Here is a 23,484-nt window from a genome sequence, read left to right as displayed (position 1 = left end):
TGCCTGTGCTAATTTTGGCCTAATAATTAACACCAAGAAAACACAGGTGTTCCATCAGCCACCACCACATCATTCATACATGGAACCATCAGTTACAACAAATGGAAAAGTTTTGAATGCTGTGGGTAAGTTCACTTACCTTGGTAGTATACTTCTTGGAATGTATACATTGATAAAGAGGTTGAATGCCAGAGCTAGCCCAGTGTTTGGGAGACTCCAAAGGAAAGTGTGGGAGAGAAGAGGTATTAGACTGAATATTAAGCTGAAGGTCTACAGAGCCATTGTGCTGACCTTGTTGTATGTGAAACATGGACAGTCTACCAGCTCCATTCCAGGAAACTGAATAGCATCCATTTGAATTGTTTTAGGAAGATTCTGAAGATAACCTGGCAGGATAAGGTACCAGACCCTGAGGTCCTTATGTGAACTAAAATGCCAAGTATTCACACACTGCTAGAAAGAGCACAACTCCAAAGGGCTGGTCACATTGTTCCAATACAAAATGTACATTTGCCGAAAAGACTGTTTTATGGAGAACTCACACAGGGCAAACATTCACATGGTGGTCAGAAGAAGTAATACAAGGACACTCTTAAGGTGTCTCTCAAGAACTTTAGAATTGATTGTGTGACATGGAAGAGACTGGCGCAGGACCACTCAGCATGGCATGCCCACATCAGAGAAGGCACTGTGCTCTATGAACAAAGCAGAATTGAAGTGGCTCAAAAGAAACACAGAATGAACAAATTTAGAGAATCTCCCCCAAATGTTCACATGAACAATTTGTGCCTGATCTGTGGTAGAGCTTTCCAAGCTCATATTGGTCTGATCAGCCATAATCAGACACACTGAAACTTAAGAGACTCTGGCATAGTGATGTCATTTTGGTCCTCTTCAAGAACAAAGGACCACAACCAAATATATCTGACTAATACCCTATCCAACACATGTTTGTGAAAGGGCTTCCTTACTCTGTACTTCTATGTATCATTGGGTGTTAATTTTAAAGTAACACATTTTTCAACAAATTGCAAAGTATTTTTTTGTCTAATATGCCCCTTGTTCCTTCCTCTCCCAATTAGCTAGAGGTCTTTCTGATTCAGCATATCTAAATCAGTTTTATTGAAAAGCGTTTGAATGATGACTTTTGTCACAATTTTCAGTCAATATATGGCCAGTCATTTGTGTTAGAAAACAAATTCCATATTTAAAACAAAGCATATTTACTATATTTCAATTATTATTGTACCCTTACTCATTTTCTGCCCCCAGAGGTTGACTGCAACAATAAATGGCAGTGGAATTCAAGCCATGTAAGAGAAGTGAAACCAGCCTCATATGTGACTAGACCACTTTGTTGAAACTGTAATCAGGGCCTTTGCAAGACTGCATGCATGTCTATGTTCAATGCATTTCCTGGCAGTTCTCCAAACTTTGTTGCCTACCTAGAAAAAAACACTGCGCAATCAATGTAGAAATAACATTGTATCCACAGAATCAACCTTTGGAAAACAAACCACAATGAAAAGAAATATCTGTAACAGTAATTGGCATACATACAGAATATCAAGAGTTTGTGTAGTTGACATACCAGAGCATGAATGTATGTATATGGATCAGATGGGATTTTCGTGACTACATTATACACAGTTCCCTGATATCTGTATCCAAATCAATTAAATATGAGGGGGGGAAACTATTTTTCCCGAATTCCTAATGGAAGTAGAGGCAGGAGGGAGAAAAATTCTAATGGAAACTATGATGTTATATATATTAAAATTATGCAAAGTTGGAAGGAAGATCAGAGATCAAGTCCTACCTCTCACCCAATGCAGGAAACATCTGCCAGACGGCCATCTGGTTCCTATTGAAACACTTGCAGTGACAGTGTGTTCATTACATCATGAGGTGATCCATTTCATTTGGACCGTTCTCATTCTTAATTGGCCCGTAAATTCTTTTCTGTTTTGCCTAAGCGTGTCTACATTACAATTGTTAAAACGTAAGATGTGTATGTTTTAATTCAGTCTGATTCAGCAAACATTTATTTAGTGCCCAGTATAAGAAAGGTGCTTTAGATACAAAGATGAAAATGACGTCACTACCCTTCATTAAGGAGCTTTTCAAGCAATAGTAGACCCATTTTACAAAGTGAGAAACTGAGTTTTGTAGAGAATGTGGAGCTGCCTGGGACGACACTTCTAGCCTCAGTTCAGGCAAAGCCTGGGAGAACGTGCGCATCGGGGGCCGAGGCGGCGCAGGGCCCGCAGTCCACACGCGTGGGCCACCAGGAGACGGTGGTACAGTCAAGATTCACAAATGGGGGGGAGGGGAACTGCTCTCAAACTAACGATCTCTGAGATACTGATTTACAATACCATACGTTTGTATATTTATTTAAACTAATCTACTTATCTTGCTAAATAGTTCCTAATTACATTTTGTTCTGGTTCCGGCGGATCTCAAGGAATTTTGTGGGCACCCTGGTGCCCAGGGTTTGACAACTCTGTAACCCGCCAGTGAGCCGGGCGGACTTGGAAAAAAATCACCAAAAAAAAAAGGAAAAGGAAAACAGAAAGTACTTCTCACGTGGGCTGCTGGGACTTGTAGTTTTCCGGTTACGGGTCTGGTTTTTTTGGGTTTTTTTGCTGGCGCAGATGTGACGCTTTACTTCATTTACTACATTTACTACATTTCCCAGAATGCCACAGGAGGGAGGGGCGGGAGTTAATGACGAACTGCCTTCTGGGATGTCCAGCAGCTGTGGCTCGTTTCTCCCACGCTGTTAACCGGCATGGATCCCGGTTGTAAGTGGCGGGACCTACCCGGCGGGCCCAGCCTGAAACACTTGACCGAGCCGGGTTACGGGATCCCGAAAGAACAGCAGCTGCCGGCTTTGCAGGAACTCACGCGGGCGCACATCGAGTCCTTCAACTATGCTATGCGAGAGGGGCTCAGCCACGCGGTCCAGGTGAGCGGGCCAGCCGTCCCTCCCAGGGGCTCACTTCCCCTGACTCCTGCCCCATAACTCGCCCCCCGGCTTTCCTCCCCGCACTGTCCTGCCCTCTTTCCGACCTGCCCCGAAGTGTGCCCCTTCCCCTTCAGGCTTCCCACCTTCCTCCTCCTACGCTGGTGTCCCCCCCTCCAGCTTCTATCTCCTACTCTGGTCTCGTGGCCCGACCTTCCCGTCTCTCCTCTGCCCCCATCCCCGTCTCGCGGTATCGGGGGTGGGCCGAGCTCTTGCCCCTTGCCCCGCTCTGTTCCCGCGTGACTGGCTCTGTCCTTGGGGGCGGGGCAGAGGCTGAGGGCTGAGCCCTGGAGACCGGGAGGAATTGGGAGATCCGGGTATATGGGAGGATCTCATTCCCAGCAGGATCTGAAATGTTATTCTCTCCTTCTTCGCAAGAGACTGACTCTCTCTCTCTGTCTCTCTCCCTCCCCCCCTCCGTCCCTCTCCCCCTCTCCCTCCTTCTTCCCTCTTCCCCTCTCCCGTCTCCTCTCTCCCTCTCTCTCTCTCTTCCCTTCCCTCTCTCTCATTTTCGCCCTCATCTTTCCCTCCTGTCTTCTAAACTATCCTCCCACCTTCTGCTACAAGCCTTTCCTAGTCCTCCTTAATCTTAGTACTTTTCCTCTGAGATGATCCCCAGTTTATCTGCATGTTGTTTCTCCAGTATTTATCTTGTTTTTACTTTCTCTCCCCCATTACCCTATGAGCTTCTTGAAGACTGGGATCAAATTTTGGCTTTCTTCTTATCTGCAATACTTAGCATAGTCTCTGTTTCATAGTAAGTTCTGTATAAATACTACTGAATTGACTAAGCCTGGAAATTAATGAGAGCCACTCAAAGGATTGTTTGTCATGCTTGTTACCTTTGACAATTTATTAAGCGGTATTTTGAGCAAGGGAATAGTTGCTGGTTGAGAGTGTTCCCTCCCATTTATTCAGCAGTATTTATTATGTGTTTATTGTCTACCTTCTTCCCATGGAACGTAAATTCCTTTAGGGCCAGGATTATTTTGATTTTTGTCTTTATATCAACATCCTGTGTATGTAATGTGGCACCTAATAAGTGTTTGTTTGATTCATCTTGCTAAGTTCTAGGGTAGAGCTTCTTAAACTTTTTCCACTTCACACCCTTCAGCAGTGTGAGTGGGGGACATGATATGAGATATTCCCACGAGTATGTACAAAGCTTAAGAAGACATAGTCTTGCCCCATGGAGTTTACTAGATAAGAGGATAAGACAAAAATACATAATAGAAGCCAATATTTAAGTTTTCCCAAGTACATCATATCCCAGTTTCTCCTTTGAGCCATATGGTGAAATGGTAAGAAGGGCACTTAGAGGTTTAATTATTCTGATTTTGTTTATTTCTTAAAGTTAGGTTCAGAGGAACTGAGTGAGAGACCTGTGGTCTCACAGCTCAGAAGCATTAGAGACAGAATTTGAACCTAGCTCTCCTGTATTTTTCCCATTTTACCACACAAGGTACAAGACAGAGCAGTGACCTCAAAGAAGAGGGGTAGAGCAGAAGGCACATGACCAGGCTTTGAGAAGTGTGTGAAGGGGAGCAGCAAGTATAGACTAACTCATCCAAAAAGTTTAGCATTGAAAATGGGGAAGGAAATAGTAAAACAGTGTTAGTAGGGTCAGGGGAAGGCATCTTTTGATATGGAGGCATGCTTATAAAGTAAGGAAAGAATTAAAGGAAGAGTAAATTCAAAATCTTCAAGAAAAGATGATGGTATGAAAGGCCCAGTAGAAGACAGGATCAAATGCACAGGTGGATGGGTTAGCCTTGAGAAAGCAGGGTGACTTCAGTTCTTTCTTTGAAAGAAGAAAAAAGAAGCTGGATGAAAATACAAAAGGCTTGAAATATGAAAGAGTGAAGCAGAGGGAGTTCAGGTATTCAGGGAAGATTTTCTGTCACTCTGCCCCATAAAGTCACTTAAAGGAGATTCTGGCTTCATTCTCCTTTTCATGTATAAACCTGATCTCCTGTAACCATCTTTTACTTCTGTAGGCTCAGGGATACAAATAATGTTTTTCATATTTATGAAGTCATTAATGAGACCCTTCTATTGAGGGAACATAGAGTGATTGCAATCCAGTGATTGCCCTATTCTTCCTTGAATAGCTTTAATTTTTATAAAGTTCTTAATTATATCAAGTCTAAATGAGCTTATCTCCTTTATGAGAATAAATAAGAAGTTATCAGTGCACTTAGAACAGACGTGATTAGAATGTCCTTTGAGTGAAAGTTCTCAGAAAATGCAAAATAAAGAAAAAGGGGTGTTGTGTTTCAGGCCATTCCACCTTTGGAATTTGCTTTCAAAGATGAACGTATCACTCTTGCTATTGTGGATGCTGTCGTTGCTCCTCCCATGGTCCCTAAAGGGAGCATCTGCAAAGATTTGAAAATCTACCCAGCAGAATGTCGTGGTCGGAGAAGTACATATCGGGGAAAGCTGACAGTAAGTAAATAACGGTGACTAAATGAATAACAAATGAATAATCGATATGATCGATTGTATATCTAGTGTATCTAATAAAAATATCACACTTAACTGGGCTGCTTAACTTCATTAGTAGCTTATGTTTTGTAAGTCTAAAGCACTAAATATCATATAGAAATTAGAACTGTTTCTCTCCGGTTCCTCCTCTCATATTAGAATTAAGTGTTGTGCTAACTGTTTAAAATGAGCCTTTCAATTACTTTTGTAGTTTCAGTTGTCTGGACACAGTTTTTTATCTTGGCTAATGTATTTTTTTTCCTTCTGTTTTCCATTAGGCTGATATCAGCTGGTCTGTGAATGGGGTCCCCAAGGGAATTATTAAACAATCCCTTGGCCATATTCCTATTATGGTGAAGTCTAAGCTGTGCAACTTACATAATCTTCCTCCAAAAGCTCTTATTAAGCACCATGAGGAGGCAGAGGTAAAATGAAATCAGTAACTTGGGTTAAATAAAGAAATATTTAATTCATTCAAAATCTTACTTAAAAGTTTGTTTTCACCCAATTTTCCATCTAATTTATTAATCTTTTCTTTTTTAAAATGACTTTATTATTTTTTTACATCCCCACCTCCCCCTCTCAGAGAGCTATCCCATGTAACATAGAATTTTTTAAAGACAAAAGAAGAGGAAAAAAATCATAGCTGATAAGTACGTCAAAAAAGTTTGAAATTATGTGCAAGATTTATAGACCTTACCACCTCTGTAAAGAGGTGGGTTGGGAATATCCTCTTACATCCCTTCTTTCAAGTCATACTTGCTCTTTATGATTTTGCCACATTCACTTTTGATGTACGTATTTATGTTGTGTTCTTCCTGACTACCACATTGTCATAGTCACCTTGTATGTTGTTTTCTTGGCTCTGTTTACTTCACCCTGCATCAGTTCATGTAGATCTTGCCACACTTCTCTCTATTTAGCATATTCAGCATTTCTTATAGCACAGCAAATCCCATTATATTCATGTACCAAAATTTGTTTAGCCATTCCCCAATTAATGGTCATCTCGTTAGTTTCTGATTCTTTATTACAAAAAATACTGGTGTAGATATTTTGTTATATTTGAGGAGTTTCTTCTTATTGACTTTCTTCAGGTACAAGCCCAGTAATGGAAGTCTCTCAGTGAAAGGATAATGAGTATTTTATCGCTTTATTTGCATAATTCTGGGTTGCTTTCCACAATGTTTATGTTTATTTATAGCTCCACCAACAATTAATTAGTGTGCCTGTCTTTTCACAATACTTCCCACGTTGACTATTGCCATCTTTTGTCATTTTTGCTGCTTTGCAGGGTGTGAGTTGAAAATCTCAGTTGTTTTAATGTACATTTCTCTTATTAGTGACGTGGAGTATCTTTGATTTTATATAGGTGCTTTTGTATGTAGATATGCATGTGTATATGTAGCCTTGTGGTATTAACATCACTCTGATTTCTTTGACAGGAGATGGGAGGCTATTTTATAATAAATGGTATTGAAAAAATTATCAGAATGCTAATTATGCCTCGGAGAAATTTTCCCATTGCAATGATAAGACCAAAATGGAAAACCAGAGGCCCTGGTTATACCCATTACGGTGAGTAGTGAATCATAACAATTAATACTGGGATGGTAGCTTAGGAAAAGATAAATTTTAAGTTAAATATTAAAATGATTAAATGAAATGAAGAGAAGTTTTATTTAAATTGGTTCTTTTTTCTTCTGTATGATTCCATTTTATTAAATATTTCATTGTTGAAAGCTGGAAGGGACATTAGTATTCATTAATTCCAACTTTTGACCTAGTTCTGTTAATAATACACCATTCTTAACAGATCATCAACAAGCCTCTGCTTGAACATTTCACAGACATACACATCATGTTCATTTTTGTATAATACTAGTTGATTTTGGCTCAATATAAGAAAAAACTTTCTCACTTCCCAAAATTTCCTCTGGATGTAGAGATCTGTATATTTGCAGATACATATAGATCTGTGTATATATGTACACACACACACACACACACACACACACACATACATATATGGGGAGAGAAAGAGAGATAGGCAGACAGAAAAAGAGCCTCTCTGATTGGTTCAACTCTTTTATGAGAGTTCCAAGACCTTCCCTTTAAAGGGTGATGGGACTAGGCCAGTCTTTTCTCTCTTTAGTCCAAAGGTCCTTTTACTAACCCACATTGCCTGCTATTTAATGTAGTAATTTCATCTGCAATACCCCTTATAGAAGTAGGTTAACTATCTAATTTGTTTTCCATTGTGAATTTTATGCCATATTGGTTTATTGTAAAATGAAACATCTTCTGTTTTCAGCCTCCTTACTATAATGGAATTCACTTGTGTTCTCTTGGTTTTTTGTATTAAAATACAAAGTCAACTCTTTGTATAAAAGAACATAATCACTACATTTTAAATGTGGTTCTCCCCTTCAAAGTAAAATTTCTTCTATATGAATTATTGGTTCACATGAACTATCCAGAGCTAGAAGGTATGTCAGACACCATCTTGTGCAACCGCCCTCATTTTACAGGGAAGGAAACTGAAGGCTGGAAGTTTGTGACTTGTCCAAGGTTCCACAGGTAGTAAACATCAGAGAGAGGATTTTACTGCAGGTCCCCAGACTCCTTGACCAATGCTGATTTAAACTGTGCTATAATAACTTTTCATTCCCATCTAGACTGGGAGAGAGCCCAGGTTTTCATACAGTAAGCTATGGCGCTTTGGCAGATGATCTCTAAGGTTTCTTCCAGCTCTATGATTCTCTTATTTTCTGTGTTCTGTCTTTCTCTTGCTAATATATTTTAATATTTTGTCCTTTTTTAAAATTATTTGTCATATTCCCCATAAGCATATACCAACCCTACATAAGCACATACAGATAGTTCTTGTTTTATGTAAGTAGACCATTTCACAGACCTCTGCATAAAGTGATTTTTACATAATGTGAATGTTGGGAGGAAAAGGGTCAGGGGGTCAGTCAGCGCATTGTTCAAGGACACATGGGGACTAGGGACAGAGAAGTAAGAGTAAGAACAGGAACACATGGGGATCTGGGCCAACTATACTGAAGGCTGACACTTGGAAGTCAAGATATGGACACAGACAGGAGAGTAAGGCAACACTGGGGGGCCAGGGACAGATGGAAGACAGTGGGTGGGTGGATTGAGGTAAAGGTCTCTCTTGACACTGGAGGTTTCAAGCCACACTTCCAATTGAGGTGGCAGTGGGCAGGTGTATCTGCATCTATTCTCTCTCATTTGGAGGGGTTATTTTTAGGGTTGTCTTGTTTTTGTTTGTTTAGGTTTGGGGGTGGGAGGGAGTAGAAGGGTGGGAGCCAAGGGGCAGAAGCTATGTGAGCATAGGAAAGTTAACATAAGTGGGTTTTTTGGAATGTGGATTTCTTTCGGAATTCTATATGTAAAGTTGAATTTGTCAAATGTGAATTTACTTAAAATGAGAACTGTATTGGCAATCAAACTGATTAGTATCTTTATGAAACAAATTACTTGAACTTAAACTGCTTAAACCTCTGGGTATAGATCTACCCTTTTTGAGTTATCATCAAGTATAGTTGCTAGAGGCACCAAGTTTCTAATTTTGTAATGCTTATTTTGACAGGAATTTCAATGCACTGTGTTAGGGATGAGCACACTGCTATCAACATGAACCTTCACTACCTGGAAAATGGCTCAGTGATGGTGAATTTTATTTATCATAAGGAATTATTTTTTCTTCCTCTGGGATTTATACTCAAGGTATGAGTATTTTTCTTATGAGATTCATCAGAAGATTCCAAAGCTTCAATCAGATTCTGCAAAGTGAATTATAGATTTGATTAAGTAGATCACTAATGTTAAACTTATTTTTTCTGTTCTAGGCATTAGTTGGTTTTTCTGATTACCAGATTTTTCAGGAGCTGATCAAAGGAAGAGAGGAGAACTCATTTTTTAGGAACTGTGTTTCTCAGATGTTAAGAATTGTAATGGAAGAGGGTTGTCTCACACAAAAACAGGTCCTTAACTATTTGGGAGAACGTTTCAGAGTAAAGCTCAGCCTTCCTGATTGGTACCCAAATGAACAAGTTGCAGAATTTCTGTTAAAGTATGTATTTTCTTGCAAAATGTTCTTACTTTTTTGTAGGTTTGGGATTCAAGGTGGGGGTTTTTATGATAATATATTTGAAATGTAGTTGATGGTATAGTAGTTAGCCCCCCAGCCTCAGAGCTAGAAAATTTTGGCTTTGGATCTTCCCTCTGACTCCTACTGGCTGTGTCACCCTGGGCAACTCACTACACCTCTCAGAAGCTCAGGCAATCCTCTGCTGACCTGCACTGGTAGGGGGTGTTTTCTCACTAAGAGTACCTTATACCAACAACATTATAGCTCTGGCCTCTGTGCACAGGTTCCATTTGTGTATTTGTAGTTGGGTTAGAGAGAATATGGATTAGCAGTAGATTTGTGGCTGCTGTGGTCCACAGAATCTCTACAACGAGGTCATTGGAGCTTGAAATAGTGATAGCTTTTTCTTTTTCATTGGACTTCACCTTAATGGCCAAGTTGGAGAGGAAAAGCTATGGTATTGGAGAATGACAATTTTTCATTTTTCTCCTGAAGCTGCTTAACATTGGTATGAATTGACTGAGTGATATATTTATTTTAGTAAATGCAGTAGGATCAATCAATAGTTGAATTCCTTTGAATTTTTTTCTTTTTTATTTAATAGTCAGTGTGTGTGTATCCATCTGAAATCCAATGAAGAAAAGTTTTATGTGCTTTGTCTCATGACTCGGAAGTTGTTTACTTTTGCCAAAGAAGAATGTATGGAGGAGAATCCTGATAGTTTAATGAATCAGGAAGTTCTCACACCAGGACGACTCATCCTTATGTTTTTAAAGGTACACCAACCCACAATTTTTTTCCAAATTTTCCTTAATGTTTGACTCGTAACAAATGATATTCTGGACCCAACAAAATAGATATAATTTATCTCGCAGAATAACCAAGATCTCCTATAAACTTGATACAATAACAGCAGCGGTTTTTTAGAGGGATACAATCTGTACAGAAGCAAGAGATAACATGTATATACTGAACAGTTCAGTAATCCAGTATGGCTGGAATGTAGAGTGTTTGAAGAAGAAAAATTAGCAGTAAACCTTGGAAGGTAGGAAAAGCGCTTTAAAAGCAGAGGAATTGCGTTTCATTCTAGGGTTAAAAGGCAGCCATTAGAGTTTCTTGAGCATGATAGTGACATGGTCATACCTATGCTTAAGAATGGCAGTTTAGCTTCGATGAAGGATGGATTAAAGAAGGGAGAAACAAGAGACTAAGAAATCAGTTAGAAGGCTATGCTGTAGCCTGGGCAAGACAGAGCTTCAACTAGGGTGATTCTAGTGTATTTGGAGAGAGAGAAATGTATGTGAGAGAAATTAGGGAGGTACAGTTGACAAAATTTGGCAACTTATTAGAATCTGGGGTGTGAGGGAGAGAGAAGAGTCAGCGATGACTTTGAAATTGCAAACCTGGGTTACTGAAAGGATGGTGGAGCCTTCAAGATAAATAGGAACATTAGGAAAAAGGAAGAATTTGAGGGAAAAGGTGACTTCTCTTTTGGACATGTTGAGTTTGAGGTACCTAGCAGACATTCAGCTAGAGATGTCCAATAGATAGTTGGTGATATAACAGTGGAGTTCAGGGGAGTGATTGGGGCTGCATAGAGGTGATAGTGGAACCTATAGGAACTAATGATATTACCATAGAAAAAGAGGTCCTAAGAGATACTCAGATTATATCTATGCATAAAGGATTGGGATAAGAATGATGCAAAAGAAACTAAAAAGGAGTAACCTAAGAGAAATGTCTTTCTAAAAACTTAAGGAAGAAAAGTTGGTCAGTAACAAAATGCAAATGGGAGGAAAAGAAGAAAGATTAAGATAGACTATCTAATAAAATTGCTGGTAACTTTGTAGAAATTGTTTAGTTGTGTTGAACTTATGGAGACCCTCTGGACCATATAGTCCATAGAGTTTTCTCCATTTTCCACAATGGAATGGTTTGCCATTTCCTTTTCCAGTGGATTAAGGCAAACAGGTTTAAGTGACTTGCCCAAGGTCATGCAGCCAAGTAAGTAATGGAGACCAAATTTGAACTCGAATCTTCCTGAGTTCAGGCCCAGCGCTTTATCCACTGAGCCATCTAGCTGCCCTTTGTAGAAATTGGTTCTAGCTAAAAGATGAGATTGAAATCTAAATCACTAGGAGTTGAGAAGCAGTGGCGGCAGTGTTTATGTAGATTTTTAGCTTTTTCTAAGAGTTGTGCTATGAAAAGAAAAGACATGGGTAGTGGTTTGAGGTGATGTTGGGATTTAGCAAAAAGGGGATTTTTTTTTTTTAAGACTGGAGAGAACTGAGCATGTTTATAAGTTGTAGAGTTGGAGCCAATAAGTAAGAAGAGATTTGAAAAGAGGTGGTGGTAGGAGGGTGGTTGAAAGGACAAACCTAAGACCAACAAATGAGAGGGAATGAGATCAAGAGGAGTTGACTTTTACAAGAAGAAATTCAGAAATAATTCTGAATCTGCCTTCTCTGCTGCCTCAGCTGCTGAGATATTACTAATTGGTGTGCACTGCTTTCATATGAAAAGACTGGCCCTTTCCTGACCACTCACAGCTTTCTAAGTTCTTGAGTGTAACCTGCTTTTCTTAGCTGTTTTCATTTGTTGGCATTTAGAGTGCGTTCGAAGCTTTCCAGGGTTGAAGCAGGTCTGGGTACTGAAAGGTCTGTTCTCTCAGAATTCAAAAGTTTTATTGACTTTTTCATATTTAAGGGTAGGAGCACATTCCAAAGCCAACTACATTTTCTTTTATGGTCCACATCTCTGTACTCTCACCTTTTCCCAGCTGCCATTAATGTGAACAGTCTAGAAGTAATTATATTTTTCTTCACTCTAAGACTACTAACATATATTAGTATGTTTAGAAACAACTGAGATACTGATTTATTCAAATAACATTTGGTAAGTGCCTACCCTATACAAAACGCTGTGCTGAGAGAGATAGAGTTTTAGATAAGAGAAGGTCTCTCCCTTTAGGGACCTGATATTCTAGTATAGGAGTAAGGTATTGTCACAAATAAACAAATACTGCATATTAAATGCGTTAGAAAATTATTGAACAAATTGCTAGGTGTGGTCTGGGGAAGATTATTCCTGTTAGAGGGTCATCAGGGAAGGCTTTATGTAGGAGGTGGACATTTAAAAGGGTTTTTATGTAGTTCCTCAAGCATGACTCATTTTCTCAGTGTTTGAGTAAGTCACTGTATCATTACAAAGCACTTGGAATTTTTTAAAAAACTAATCTCTCCACTGTCTTTTTTGTTGTTGTTGATGTTGTTTCATTTCAGGAAAAGATGGAAGCTTGGTTGGTGTCTATTAAAATAGCTTTAGATAAGAGAGCTCAAAAGACCAATGTCACTATTAACACTGAAAATCTGATAAAAATATTTAGTATGGGATTAGATCTTACGAGACCATTTGAGTATCTTCTCGCTACTGGGAACCTACGATCAAAATCAGGTGAAATTAATACCTTTTTTTTCTTAAATTACAAAAAAAAAAAAGCTATCCTAGACTTTTGGTGTAGTTTGTTAATAATACTGAAATACTTAAATGAAAACAAAAACTGCCCATACATGAAACTGAGTTCCATTATTTTTAATTTATAATTTAATTATAATTAAATTAAATAAATTTTAATTTTAATTTAATTTAAGTACATATCAACTTTAACAAGATAAGTTTTTAAATCTTCTATTTCCTTCTACATCTCTTCCTAAAGTCTTTTTTTGGTTTATTTTTTTAACATGGTATATTTACTATTCTGGTTCTACTTTTTTTTTAATCCCACATCACTTCATAAGGTTTCCCTTTTTTGGTATTTTTCTTCATATACATCATTTCTTATGGCATAACAAATAAAAAGCAGAAATGATGTGAAAATCAGAGAGGATAGCTGTAGTCTTGCTTATTTAGGGATGAATTATGAGATTTTTGTGTTATCCAGACATCTTAATTGCCCTTTCTTTTGTCCATTATATTAGCACTTCCACCAGAGTTCTTAGTAAGTCAGAAATAGAAATTCTGTTCTTTATTTAGAGCAGTCTTAATTTACTCTTAAATTAAGCAGACCTTAATTTGAGATCCAGTAAATTTTGGTTTTTTATGTTTTATTTTTTGATATTTCACTATAATTGGTTTCCATTGTAATCCTGTGTATCTTATACATCAAAAAAACTATTCTGGGACATTATTAAAAACATTATTCTGGGATCCCTACTTTTCACTAGACTGCTGCAGGAGCGGCGGGGGGAGGGGGGGAGACTTATGTGAAAAAGGTGAAGAGCCCCTGATTAGAATGAGTTTCCTCCACAGATTCGTTATCTGATAGAAACAGTAGTATAAGGTTTGGTTGTTCTAGAGGTTGAAATAGTTGACAAAAATATATTAGGGGTAGTTAACATATATAAAACTATTTAACCATAGTGAAAATAAGATTTATTTTATTATGGTAACATATGCATCTAGAGATTTTAAACAGCTTTGATTTTTGCTTTATTTAGGTCTTGGCATGCTGCAAGATTCTGGCCTCTGTGTGGTGGCTGACAAACTGAATTTCATACGCTATCTTTCCCATTTTCGCTGTGTACACCGAGGTGCTGCCTTTGCCAGGATGAGAACAACCACAGTTCGAAAGCTACTTCCAGAGTCCTGGGGTTTCCTTTGTCCTGTGCATACACCAGATGGAGAACCCTGTGGCCTGATGAACCACATGACTGCTATCTGTGAGATAGTCACACAGACTACCTATGTATCTACCATCCCACCTTTGCTCTGCTCCTTAGGTATGTTTCTTGCAGTTAAGTGAAAGTTTTTCTCCTTCGGTGATCGTGGTGGATAATTGTTCATCTTTTGAGAGATCAGCAAGGACATAGTTTCCCTGGAGGAACTGCTTTTTAATCATTTTCATTACAAACTGTTGAAAACACTTTGAAAATTAAAAAGGAAAGCAGGAATTTGCAATGTTAGAGGTGTCCCTCTGCTTTTTACAAAATTCTGCTACAATCAAAACCAACAAGTGTTCAGATCCTCCTTTGAAAGTGAAGTCCTAAAAAAGCACCAATCCTTAAAGCCCAAAGATCATGCATTCTGTGTCTAGTGAGTGCCTATTTAATATCTGTGCTCATTGATCCTACAAAGTATTTAATGTCATGGACTAGGGAGACTCTATCTTCCGTCATTTCCAGGATCATCTCTGTTTCTACATAGAATTGCACTCAAACTTTTCTGTCCATGGGGTCCCTGACATTCAAGCCACCTCAGTCAATTCTTGTTTATTTCCTAGTGCCCTTTCCCTTTCTTCTGTAGCCTATTTTCTGTCTTTCACATGAGCCTTCCATTCCTGATGGACATTTTACCATATTTCTACTTACTTAGGAGCAGTTTGATCTTTTCCTTCTGTTCTGTATCCTTTCAGTCTTGCGATATCTAAAGTGGGATCCAGAGGCCATTCATTAATTTCTGGGGCTTCTTACCAGTAAGGAAAAAATGAATAAAAAGCTGAGGTTACACTTTGGTGACTCATTTTGCCATCTGCAAAGTAATGATACTGAGATTAAAGAAACACCTAATAAGAAAGACCTATAGCATCCAATTAGTCTAAGGGTATTAATATTAAATGTATAAAGTGTCGTAAAGTGATGAAAGAGACTGTTGGAAAGCCGTGTGCAGCTAGTTTTAATGACTGGAAGTGTTTTGGTATGGTTGACTGTACTATATTATTGTCCTCTTTCCCCAGGGGTTACCCCGTTTGATGGGACTCCAAGTCAACCATATAATGAATGCTACCCTGTTATGTTGAATGGTATCTTGGTTGGCTGGGTGGAAAAGGATCTTGCTCCTGCCATTGCAGATTCTCTCCGGAATTTTAAGGTGATCTTAGATAAGCAAATTGGCTTCTTTTTTTTTTTTTTTTAACTTTTCTTTACTATTTTTTTCTTATTCATCCTGAGAAAGTGGGCCACAAAAATGATCTGAAGAAATCTGAGAGAGCATAAGAATGGCCAGTATCTAGAGTTTCATCTGGTATGAAGTTGAAATATATTTTCAGACAAGTAAATTGGCTGACCACCATAGGGTAACTGGTTTGAATTACGGAATCGTGTCTGATCAACATGTTTGCTGTTCCCTCAGGTCTCCAATCTGAGGGGCTGATTGGCAAACTTAAAATTTGAGTGAGGAGATAAGAATTAATTGTGATCTAAAAACAGAGTATTCAGATCAGTTCTTTTGATCTTATGCAATAGATGTTTGGTTGTATGCAATACAAACAGGTCTTACTCATTTCCCTCAGGGATTTGAAAAGAGAAATAAAATAGGTATTTGGGGCCTTTATATTTTCAAATAATGTGTTCATTTAATTCCAGAGACTTTATCCCTTTGATTATAAAGCTCTCTATTTAGAGAATTAGTTAGCATAGTAGCAGTCCCTAAAATTTTACATTCTTTGCTGATACTATTTGTACATTTAACATAAAACTAAAGAACGTGTTTTTAGCTTTCTACAAGACTTCTGTGTGAGGTGTAAGTTGTCATATATGCTTAAACTTAACTATGCATTTTAGAATTGATTATTCATTAATTGGTTCCTGTATAGGAGACTGAATTATCAGGCATAGGATTCTGGAGAAATTTAGAGAATAAGAGAGGTGGTTAGTGGCCTAGCCCCTCCCCTAGATTGCCCCCATGCTCAACATCTCTGTCATGGGGAGGGTTGGATAAGGGGAGGTGGTAAAAGAACTTATAGTTAAGTTCCTTCCATTCTGATCTTCTGTTTTTTTCCTTTAACCAACTGCAGCTTGTCAGGGATGATTTGACATTTACTACCAGCTGCATGGTGGTTTTTCTTTTTTCTAAAATATGGAACCATTATTCATGAAATTAAAGAAATGGAGAACATTTTCTGATTTTCTTTCTCTTGGAAATAGGTATTGGGGAAAAAAGAAATCCCTCCTTGGATGGAAATAGTCCTTATCCCAATGACTGGAAAACCAAGTTTGTACCCAGGGCTATTTCTTTTTACTACTCCTTGTAGAATGATACGACCTGTGCAGAATTTGGAACTGGGTAAAGAAGAACTGATTGGCACTCTGGAACAGGTAGAGTGATGTACTTTCTTGGTACATGTATAAGATGTTATAGTTTCTGTGGACTCAAGCATCCTTTTAATTGCCCATTTGTTCCCTCTGTTAAAAATATTTGATTAAAAATACTTGGAGTCATTTAACCTGAATCTTGGCAGTTACAAAGTTGTAAATTGGTGTTTTTTAAAATTTTCCCATCTTAACCCTTTTTATACATTATCATTTAGATAGAGAGCTCATTGTGTTAATTTTTTTAAAAAACCAACTCTGTATTGTTAGGCATTTCTTTAGATCTCAGCAGGAGATGATGAGTACTGGTAAACTGAACTTCATTTCCCATAGTCTAGGGAGTACACATTTTCATCTGATTTCAACTAAATTAACTAAAATTTTCCCCCCTTTTCTAAATATTATGATACCCATCGTTCACTGCCATTTATTTCCTTAAAATCTATACTTGGTTCTTTCTTTTTGGTTTCAGATCTTTATGAACATTGCTATCTTTGAGAATGAGGTTATTTCTGGAGTAACTACACACCAGGAGCTCTTTCCTCACAGCATGCTGAGCGTGGTAGCCAATTTCATTCCTTTCTCTGATCATAATCAGAGTCCCCGAAACATGTATCAGTGCCAGATGGGTAACTATCTTGTTAATTAGGATGATTACATGCTATTTTTAAAAATATATGTATATATTTTATTTTTCCGCTGTTACCATGTAAAAACAATTTTAATTACATACTAACTTTAAAATGAGAATAAGATGTTCATTAAGAATGAGAGTCCTTTAAACCATAATCCAAAACCAGGTGTACATTTCTAGAAGCCCTCCTCTTATGTGGTAATAGATTTGTGACTGGATGGTCTAGCTCAGTCTGTTCTCTTCATTCCCATTAGTTGTAGTTCTTTCCCAGTTCACTTGAGAAGGAAGTGGATGCCAGGAGTGGTGGGGCATACATACCTAGTACCTCAGGAGAGCCTGAGGGTGGTGGATCGCTTGTGTTTGAAAGTTTTGAGCAACAGTAGGCTAAGTTAATTGGGTGTCCACACTAAGTCTGGCAATATGATGAGTCCTTGGGAGTGAGGGCCCTCCAGACTGCCTAACAAGAGACAATACATCCAGGTGGAAACAGCAGGTCAAAGCTTTTGTGCCAGTCCGTAGTGGGGCCTTTGTGGCTGCTGTTCTACCACCCTGGTTGAGATAGGATAACCCAGTTTAAAAAAAAAAAAAAGAGGCAGAAGATGAAAGCCTGGTAGGAATACGGAGACTGTCTAGAACTGTCTTTAGGCCTTGCCATAGAACACTTATGGGATTCAGTGTGGGACAGAGAAGACTGTCTTTTTAGTAATTGTTATTACTGATGGATTTCCTAACCACCCTCAGGATTTGTGTTACTGTATTAGTGAAGATTTTCACCAAGCTCTTTGTATGTTCTGACATATAAAAGATTCTCCATAAATCTTGCTTTTGAGAAAAGCACAATTTTAAAATTTATTGTTGTGTCAAATATGTGTATTTAATTTGAAAACTATATAGGTATATATTTCATGTGGAGAGGTTATGTTTGCTTATTTTAAAATCATCATTGTACCATTCTTCTTTTTGTACTTTTGAAGTTGAATTCTTCCAACAAGAAGTATTCGTCTTTTTAAAATTTGGAAATAGAATTCAAATTCTGTTTGATCAAAAATTCTAGTTCTAGTTAATTCCCTTTATTTGGTAGCAGCACAATTATAAAAGCTATCTTCTTCCACTTGAGTCATTACTGAAAATACCTCCATCACGTGAGATGCCCCCCCAAAACTCTTTGAAATCTCCCAAACTGATATTAAATAATTGATGAATAATTTTTTTGAGACTGTCTTCAGTAAGGAGAAGCAGCATGGAGTACTAGAGAGAGCACTAAACTTGGAATAAGGAAAACCTGATACTCTGTCCTATCTCAGATGCTAGCTGTGTCACCTTAGACAAGTCATTTAAGCACTATCTTCCACAATTTCCTCTACTGTAAAATTACAGTCACATAGCCTGTAGTTCTTACCTATATAAGTTCATGGATATAAAGTGCAAACTTTAAAGTGTTATGAAAATGTCAATTATGTAAAAAATACAAAAACGACTCTTGAATAAACCACCTAAGTCATATACTTCAGGGATAAGTAGGTTATGGATCTGGATCTCTTGTTACTTTTTCTCTCGTCATTTTCTATTGCTTGTCATTGACTTTTTCACGTGGTATTTTTCTGATATGTGGAAAAAAATACATTGGGTAGTAAAATAATAAACCCTTAAAAATATTTTGGGAATTCACAATTTTGGGGTTTTTTCTCTAGGTAAACAAACCATGGGATTTCCACTTCTTACTTACCAAGACCGATCAGATAACAAACTGTATCGTCTTCAGACTCCACAAAGCCCTTTAGTGAGACCATACATGTATGATTACTATGATATGGATAACTATCCCATTGGGACAAATGCTGTTGTTGCTGTCATTTCTTACACAGGATATGATATGGAAGATGCTATGGTATGTTATTGAAAAAGGAATTTCAAAAACTAAGAGTGACCAGGCTCTTTTTAAAAAAAAAGAAAGAAAGATAAAAACCTAATTTTTATTGATAACTTTTGTTTTTATGTTGCCTACATTTCCCAATATATTCCCCCACCCCCAAACCCCTGCCTTTAGATCAATATGTTGTAAAAAAAAAAAGAAAAAAGAAAAGAAGGAAAAAACTCCAGCAGTTGACAAAACTAACATCTTGGAAAAGTCTGTTATGATATGTAGCTTTTTGTATCCATAGACCCCTTCCTCTACAAGGAAGCAAAGGTAGGGATTTCTTATTTCTCTTCTTTGGGATAGGACACTTTTCAGTTTGTGTTTTCCAAGTAAGAATCTTTGACATAACTCTGGCTCATGGTGTCACCTAGATAGGCAAGCTTCTGGCAAATCAAAAACTTTCCATGCACAGTGCCTTGAACACAGATCATATATACTCTAAAATACTTTGTTTATTCCTTAAATATTCAAGGACCTAATCTCTTCTTGCTGTATTTGTTTCAATAATTGTTTGTAATCAATAAATTTGATTATTTTGAGTGAACTCTCCTCTTCAGTATCTTGATATGAGAAGTGATACAAGAACAGATATACTTCAAGGATCTATAATTTTGTCAGTGTGAACACTCTCCTCTAGTACATAGTGCAGCTGTCCACAGCCTTTCAGATATTTTAAGGATTATCACAGTCAAAAAACATCCTCCTTCAACCATCCTGAACCTCTCCAGTTTCATCTAGGCTGGTCCTTGGACAACAAAAATGCAGTCCATTATCAGGCCCATCCACCAAGCTTTTACAGGCTAGAAAAACCTGCCACAAGTAAGGCACCAGAGTAAGATATGATAGAAAAAGGTGTGTTTCTATTTTAAAGAAATTACTATGCTTGCTTGTTTCTTTGTGGGTTATAATTCCTGCCCTCTCAAAATTCATCCAGTAAAGCAGGTTTCTCCAATTTGGAAAGTCCAAACTGAAAATGACTATGATATAGTATATTTAATCTTAATGAAAGATTATTTTAAAGTCAAATAGAATTACCTTTAAAAGTCTTAACATGACAGTGATTTAGACAGGTTTCAGATTAATGATTCTTTTGTTTTTTTTAGATTGTGAATAAAGCTTCCTGGGAAAGAGGCTTTGCTCATGGAAGTGTCTACAAGACAGAACACATAGATCTTTCAGGAAAAATCAAGCAAGGAGATGATAGTCTTGTGTTTGGAGTCAAGCCTGGTGATCCACGGACTCTACAGAAATTAGATGATGATGGCTTGCCACATATTGGATCTCTTCTGAAATATGGGGACCCTTTTTACAGTTACCTAAATATCAATACAGGGGAAAGCTTTGTGACATACTATAAGTAAGTTTGGATCCCTCTTTTTAGAAAATTTATTCATTTTACAGAGTCTCCTGAGAAATGTGCTGTCTTCCACCAAAAGTTTATGTTAAAAAGTGATTGTTAGGTTTTTGCTGCGATGAGCACATCTTAACTACAGTCTCGGGTGTAGTCTTTGATCAGCCAATCTGTGCTGACTTCATTAGCCAAGATCTTTCCCAGGCATTATTTGGGAAAGAAAAGCATTAAGGTCCAGCACCCACTGCCTTAATTATAAGTGAATAAACTGCTACTGTGGGTAAAAGTTACCTTTAGGTTTTCTGTACTGATTCTCTCTTCAGAACCCTCTGCAGAGCTAAATTGGAAGCAACATAAGGTAAATGAGGGGGGTTGACATCCTTAGTACAATGTCTGGCATATAGTAGGTGCTTAACATATGCTTACTTACTGTAGCCAATGCTATACCCACACATGCTGCTATGGATATGCAGGTGTATTTCCAGGATAAATTTGCAAAATATAAACTCTTCCTCAAAGACAAAACCAAAATATTTATTCAGATACCAGAAAGCCAATTCCTCTATGATAACAAGGAAGTTTGTACACATTACCAATAGAAAGAAAACCACCATCCCCAAGACTTCCCTCTTTCAGGCCTCCCCACAAAGAAGCTCCCTTAGGCAAATTGCCCCTCTCTCACCCAATCTGCTCTACTCTGCCTGCTGCCTTTCAGCTCCACCTCACTCTCTTCCTGCTGTATCCTGCCTGCTCTACCGTTTAGCAAGCTCCTTCCACCATTGCCTTCATGTGACTCAGACTGTGGACTGGGCCAGAGCTCAAAGCAGGTCACATGAGCCTATTAAGGGGCAGGAAAGATCTTCAAATTTCCTTACCATTACACTGACGAACAACCTTTTTTTTTTTTTTTTTTAGTAACTACCTTAAATATAAGTTTGAAAAATGCAAGATAAGCTTAAGATTTTGTTTTATTGATCTGAATTTAATGCATTGTGGTTTTTTTTAATCTTAAGTATAGTTGGATTCTATAATAGATTCAGTAAAATAGTGGGTAGCTTTTCAGATAACTTGATTGTTACAGACAGGATCATGAGGCTCTTCAGAAGAAGCCTCAGTTTGAAAACCTAATTCATTTTCAGTCCTAAACAAAAACTCACATAACAATAATATCTAGAAGAAATCTCCTTCATCCATTTTGGCATTCTGATGAGGTTAATTTTACTTTTGTTGAAAGTTTTCAAATTAACACACACATATACATGCATATATTTTTACAATAAATGTATATATGTGTGTGTGTGTGTGTGTGTGTATTGCCTTGAGGTATGTGGGATACATGTTCACAGAGAGGGAAAGAGAATTTCTGATCTAATGTTTCGTGGAGGAAATATTTACCTGAATACATTATTTTGAAGAAACTAAGACCATTGAAAAAACTAATAATAAATAAAAACTTTTCTTTTTTAGAAATAAGGAAAATTGTATCGTGGATAACATCAAAGTATGTAGTAATGACTCTGGGAATGGAAAATTCAAGAGCATCTGCATTACAATGAGAATCCCCCGGAACCCAACTATTGGTGATAAATTTGCTAGTCGCCATGGACAGAAGGGAATTTTGAGTAGACTGTGGCCTACTGAGGATATGCCTTTTACAGAAAGTGGAATGGTACCTGACATTCTGTTCAATCCTCATGGTTTTCCATCTCGAATGACCATTGGAATGTTGATTGAGAGCATGGCAGGGAAATCTGCAGCTCTGCATGGCCTCTGCCATGATGCTACACCCTTTACTTTTTCAGAGGAGAATTCTGCCTTGGAGTACTTTGGTGAAATGTTAAAGGCTGCTGGTTACAACTTCTATGGCACAGAGAGATTATACAGTGGCATCAGTGGGGTAGAATTAGAAGCAGATATTTTCATAGGAGTTGTCTACTATCAGCGCTTACGTCACATGGTCTCAGACAAATTTCAGGTGAGGACAACTGGAGCCCGAGATAAAGTCACTAACCAGCCTATTGGGGGAAGGAATGTCCAGGGTGGAATCCGTTTTGGAGAAATGGAACGAGATGCACTTTTAGCACATGGCACTTCCTTTCTGCTTCATGATCGCCTCTTCAACTGTTCTGATCGCTCAGTTGCCCATGTGTGTGTAAAGTGTGGCAGCTTGCTTTCACCACTTCTAGAGAAGCCACCACCTTCCTGGTCAGCCATGCGCAACAGGAAATACAACTGCACTGTGTGTAACCGGAGTGACACCATCGACATAGTTTCTGTTCCTTATGTTTTCCGCTATTTTGTTGCTGAATTGGCAGCTATGAATATCAAAGTCAAACTGGATGTCATTTAACTATTCTGTTCCTCTGGTCTTCGTCTCTCAAGATATTTGTTTCAGATGTATTTTTTGCATTTAAAGTTCTTTTTAATAAAAAACAAGTTTTTTGATGGGCAGGGGTTGGAGGAATTTAATCCATTATTTTGTCTGTTTTATTAAACATTGATTGGGAATTGTTTCAGAAAGCAAAATATCATTTTGCACATAGACTAATAGTGTTCTATGTTCAGTAGGAATTATACGAATTTTTTAATCTGAACTATGTTTGGTATCAAAAATGAGTTTCTCTATTTGGAAGGAGGCTTAGAGAAGATCCGTGTGTGACTGTTGCAGAGTACATTAGTCTAAGATCTCTTAAGATTGCAGTGTTCTTGTTATCTGAACCATACTCCTTACACAAGAACTAATTATCTGTATTGGTAAAAGAAAAAAGTTATTTTCTGTTATCCTTTAAAACAAATTGATGTAAAAATCTTAATGTGCTTTTAAGTCATAATTTCATTATAATTTTAGATCATGTTCCACA

The 23,484-nt window shown here is 37.8% G+C and overlaps 1 protein-coding gene across 1 annotated transcript; it reads left to right on the top strand.

Annotated features, from left to right (window-relative positions):
- The first annotated feature begins 2,022 nt into the window (after positions 1-2,022).
- POLR1B (RNA polymerase I subunit B) lies at positions 2,023-23,074 on the top strand. Its single transcript, XM_072634666.1, has 15 exons — positions 2,023-2,971; positions 5,309-5,476; positions 5,794-5,940; positions 6,961-7,093; positions 9,135-9,271; positions 9,394-9,617; positions 10,240-10,411; positions 12,917-13,088; positions 14,132-14,413; positions 15,367-15,500; positions 16,556-16,726; positions 17,193-17,349; positions 19,046-19,242; positions 20,376-20,629; positions 22,091-23,074. The coding sequence occupies exons 1-15, from the start codon at positions 2,795-2,797 to the stop codon at positions 22,971-22,973; spliced, it is 3,408 nt and encodes a 1,135-aa protein (XP_072490767.1). The 5' UTR covers positions 2,023-2,794; the 3' UTR covers positions 22,974-23,074.
- The last annotated feature ends 410 nt before the right edge of the window (positions 23,075-23,484 follow it).

This window comes from Notamacropus eugenii, chromosome 1, assembly GCF_028372415.1.
Source record: "Notamacropus eugenii isolate mMacEug1 chromosome 1, mMacEug1.pri_v2, whole genome shotgun sequence".
Taxonomy (NCBI): Eukaryota; Metazoa; Chordata; class Mammalia; order Diprotodontia; family Macropodidae; genus Notamacropus; species Notamacropus eugenii.
Note: the sequence above shows the minus strand (reverse complement) of the source record. Positions and strands in the feature narration are given on the sequence as shown.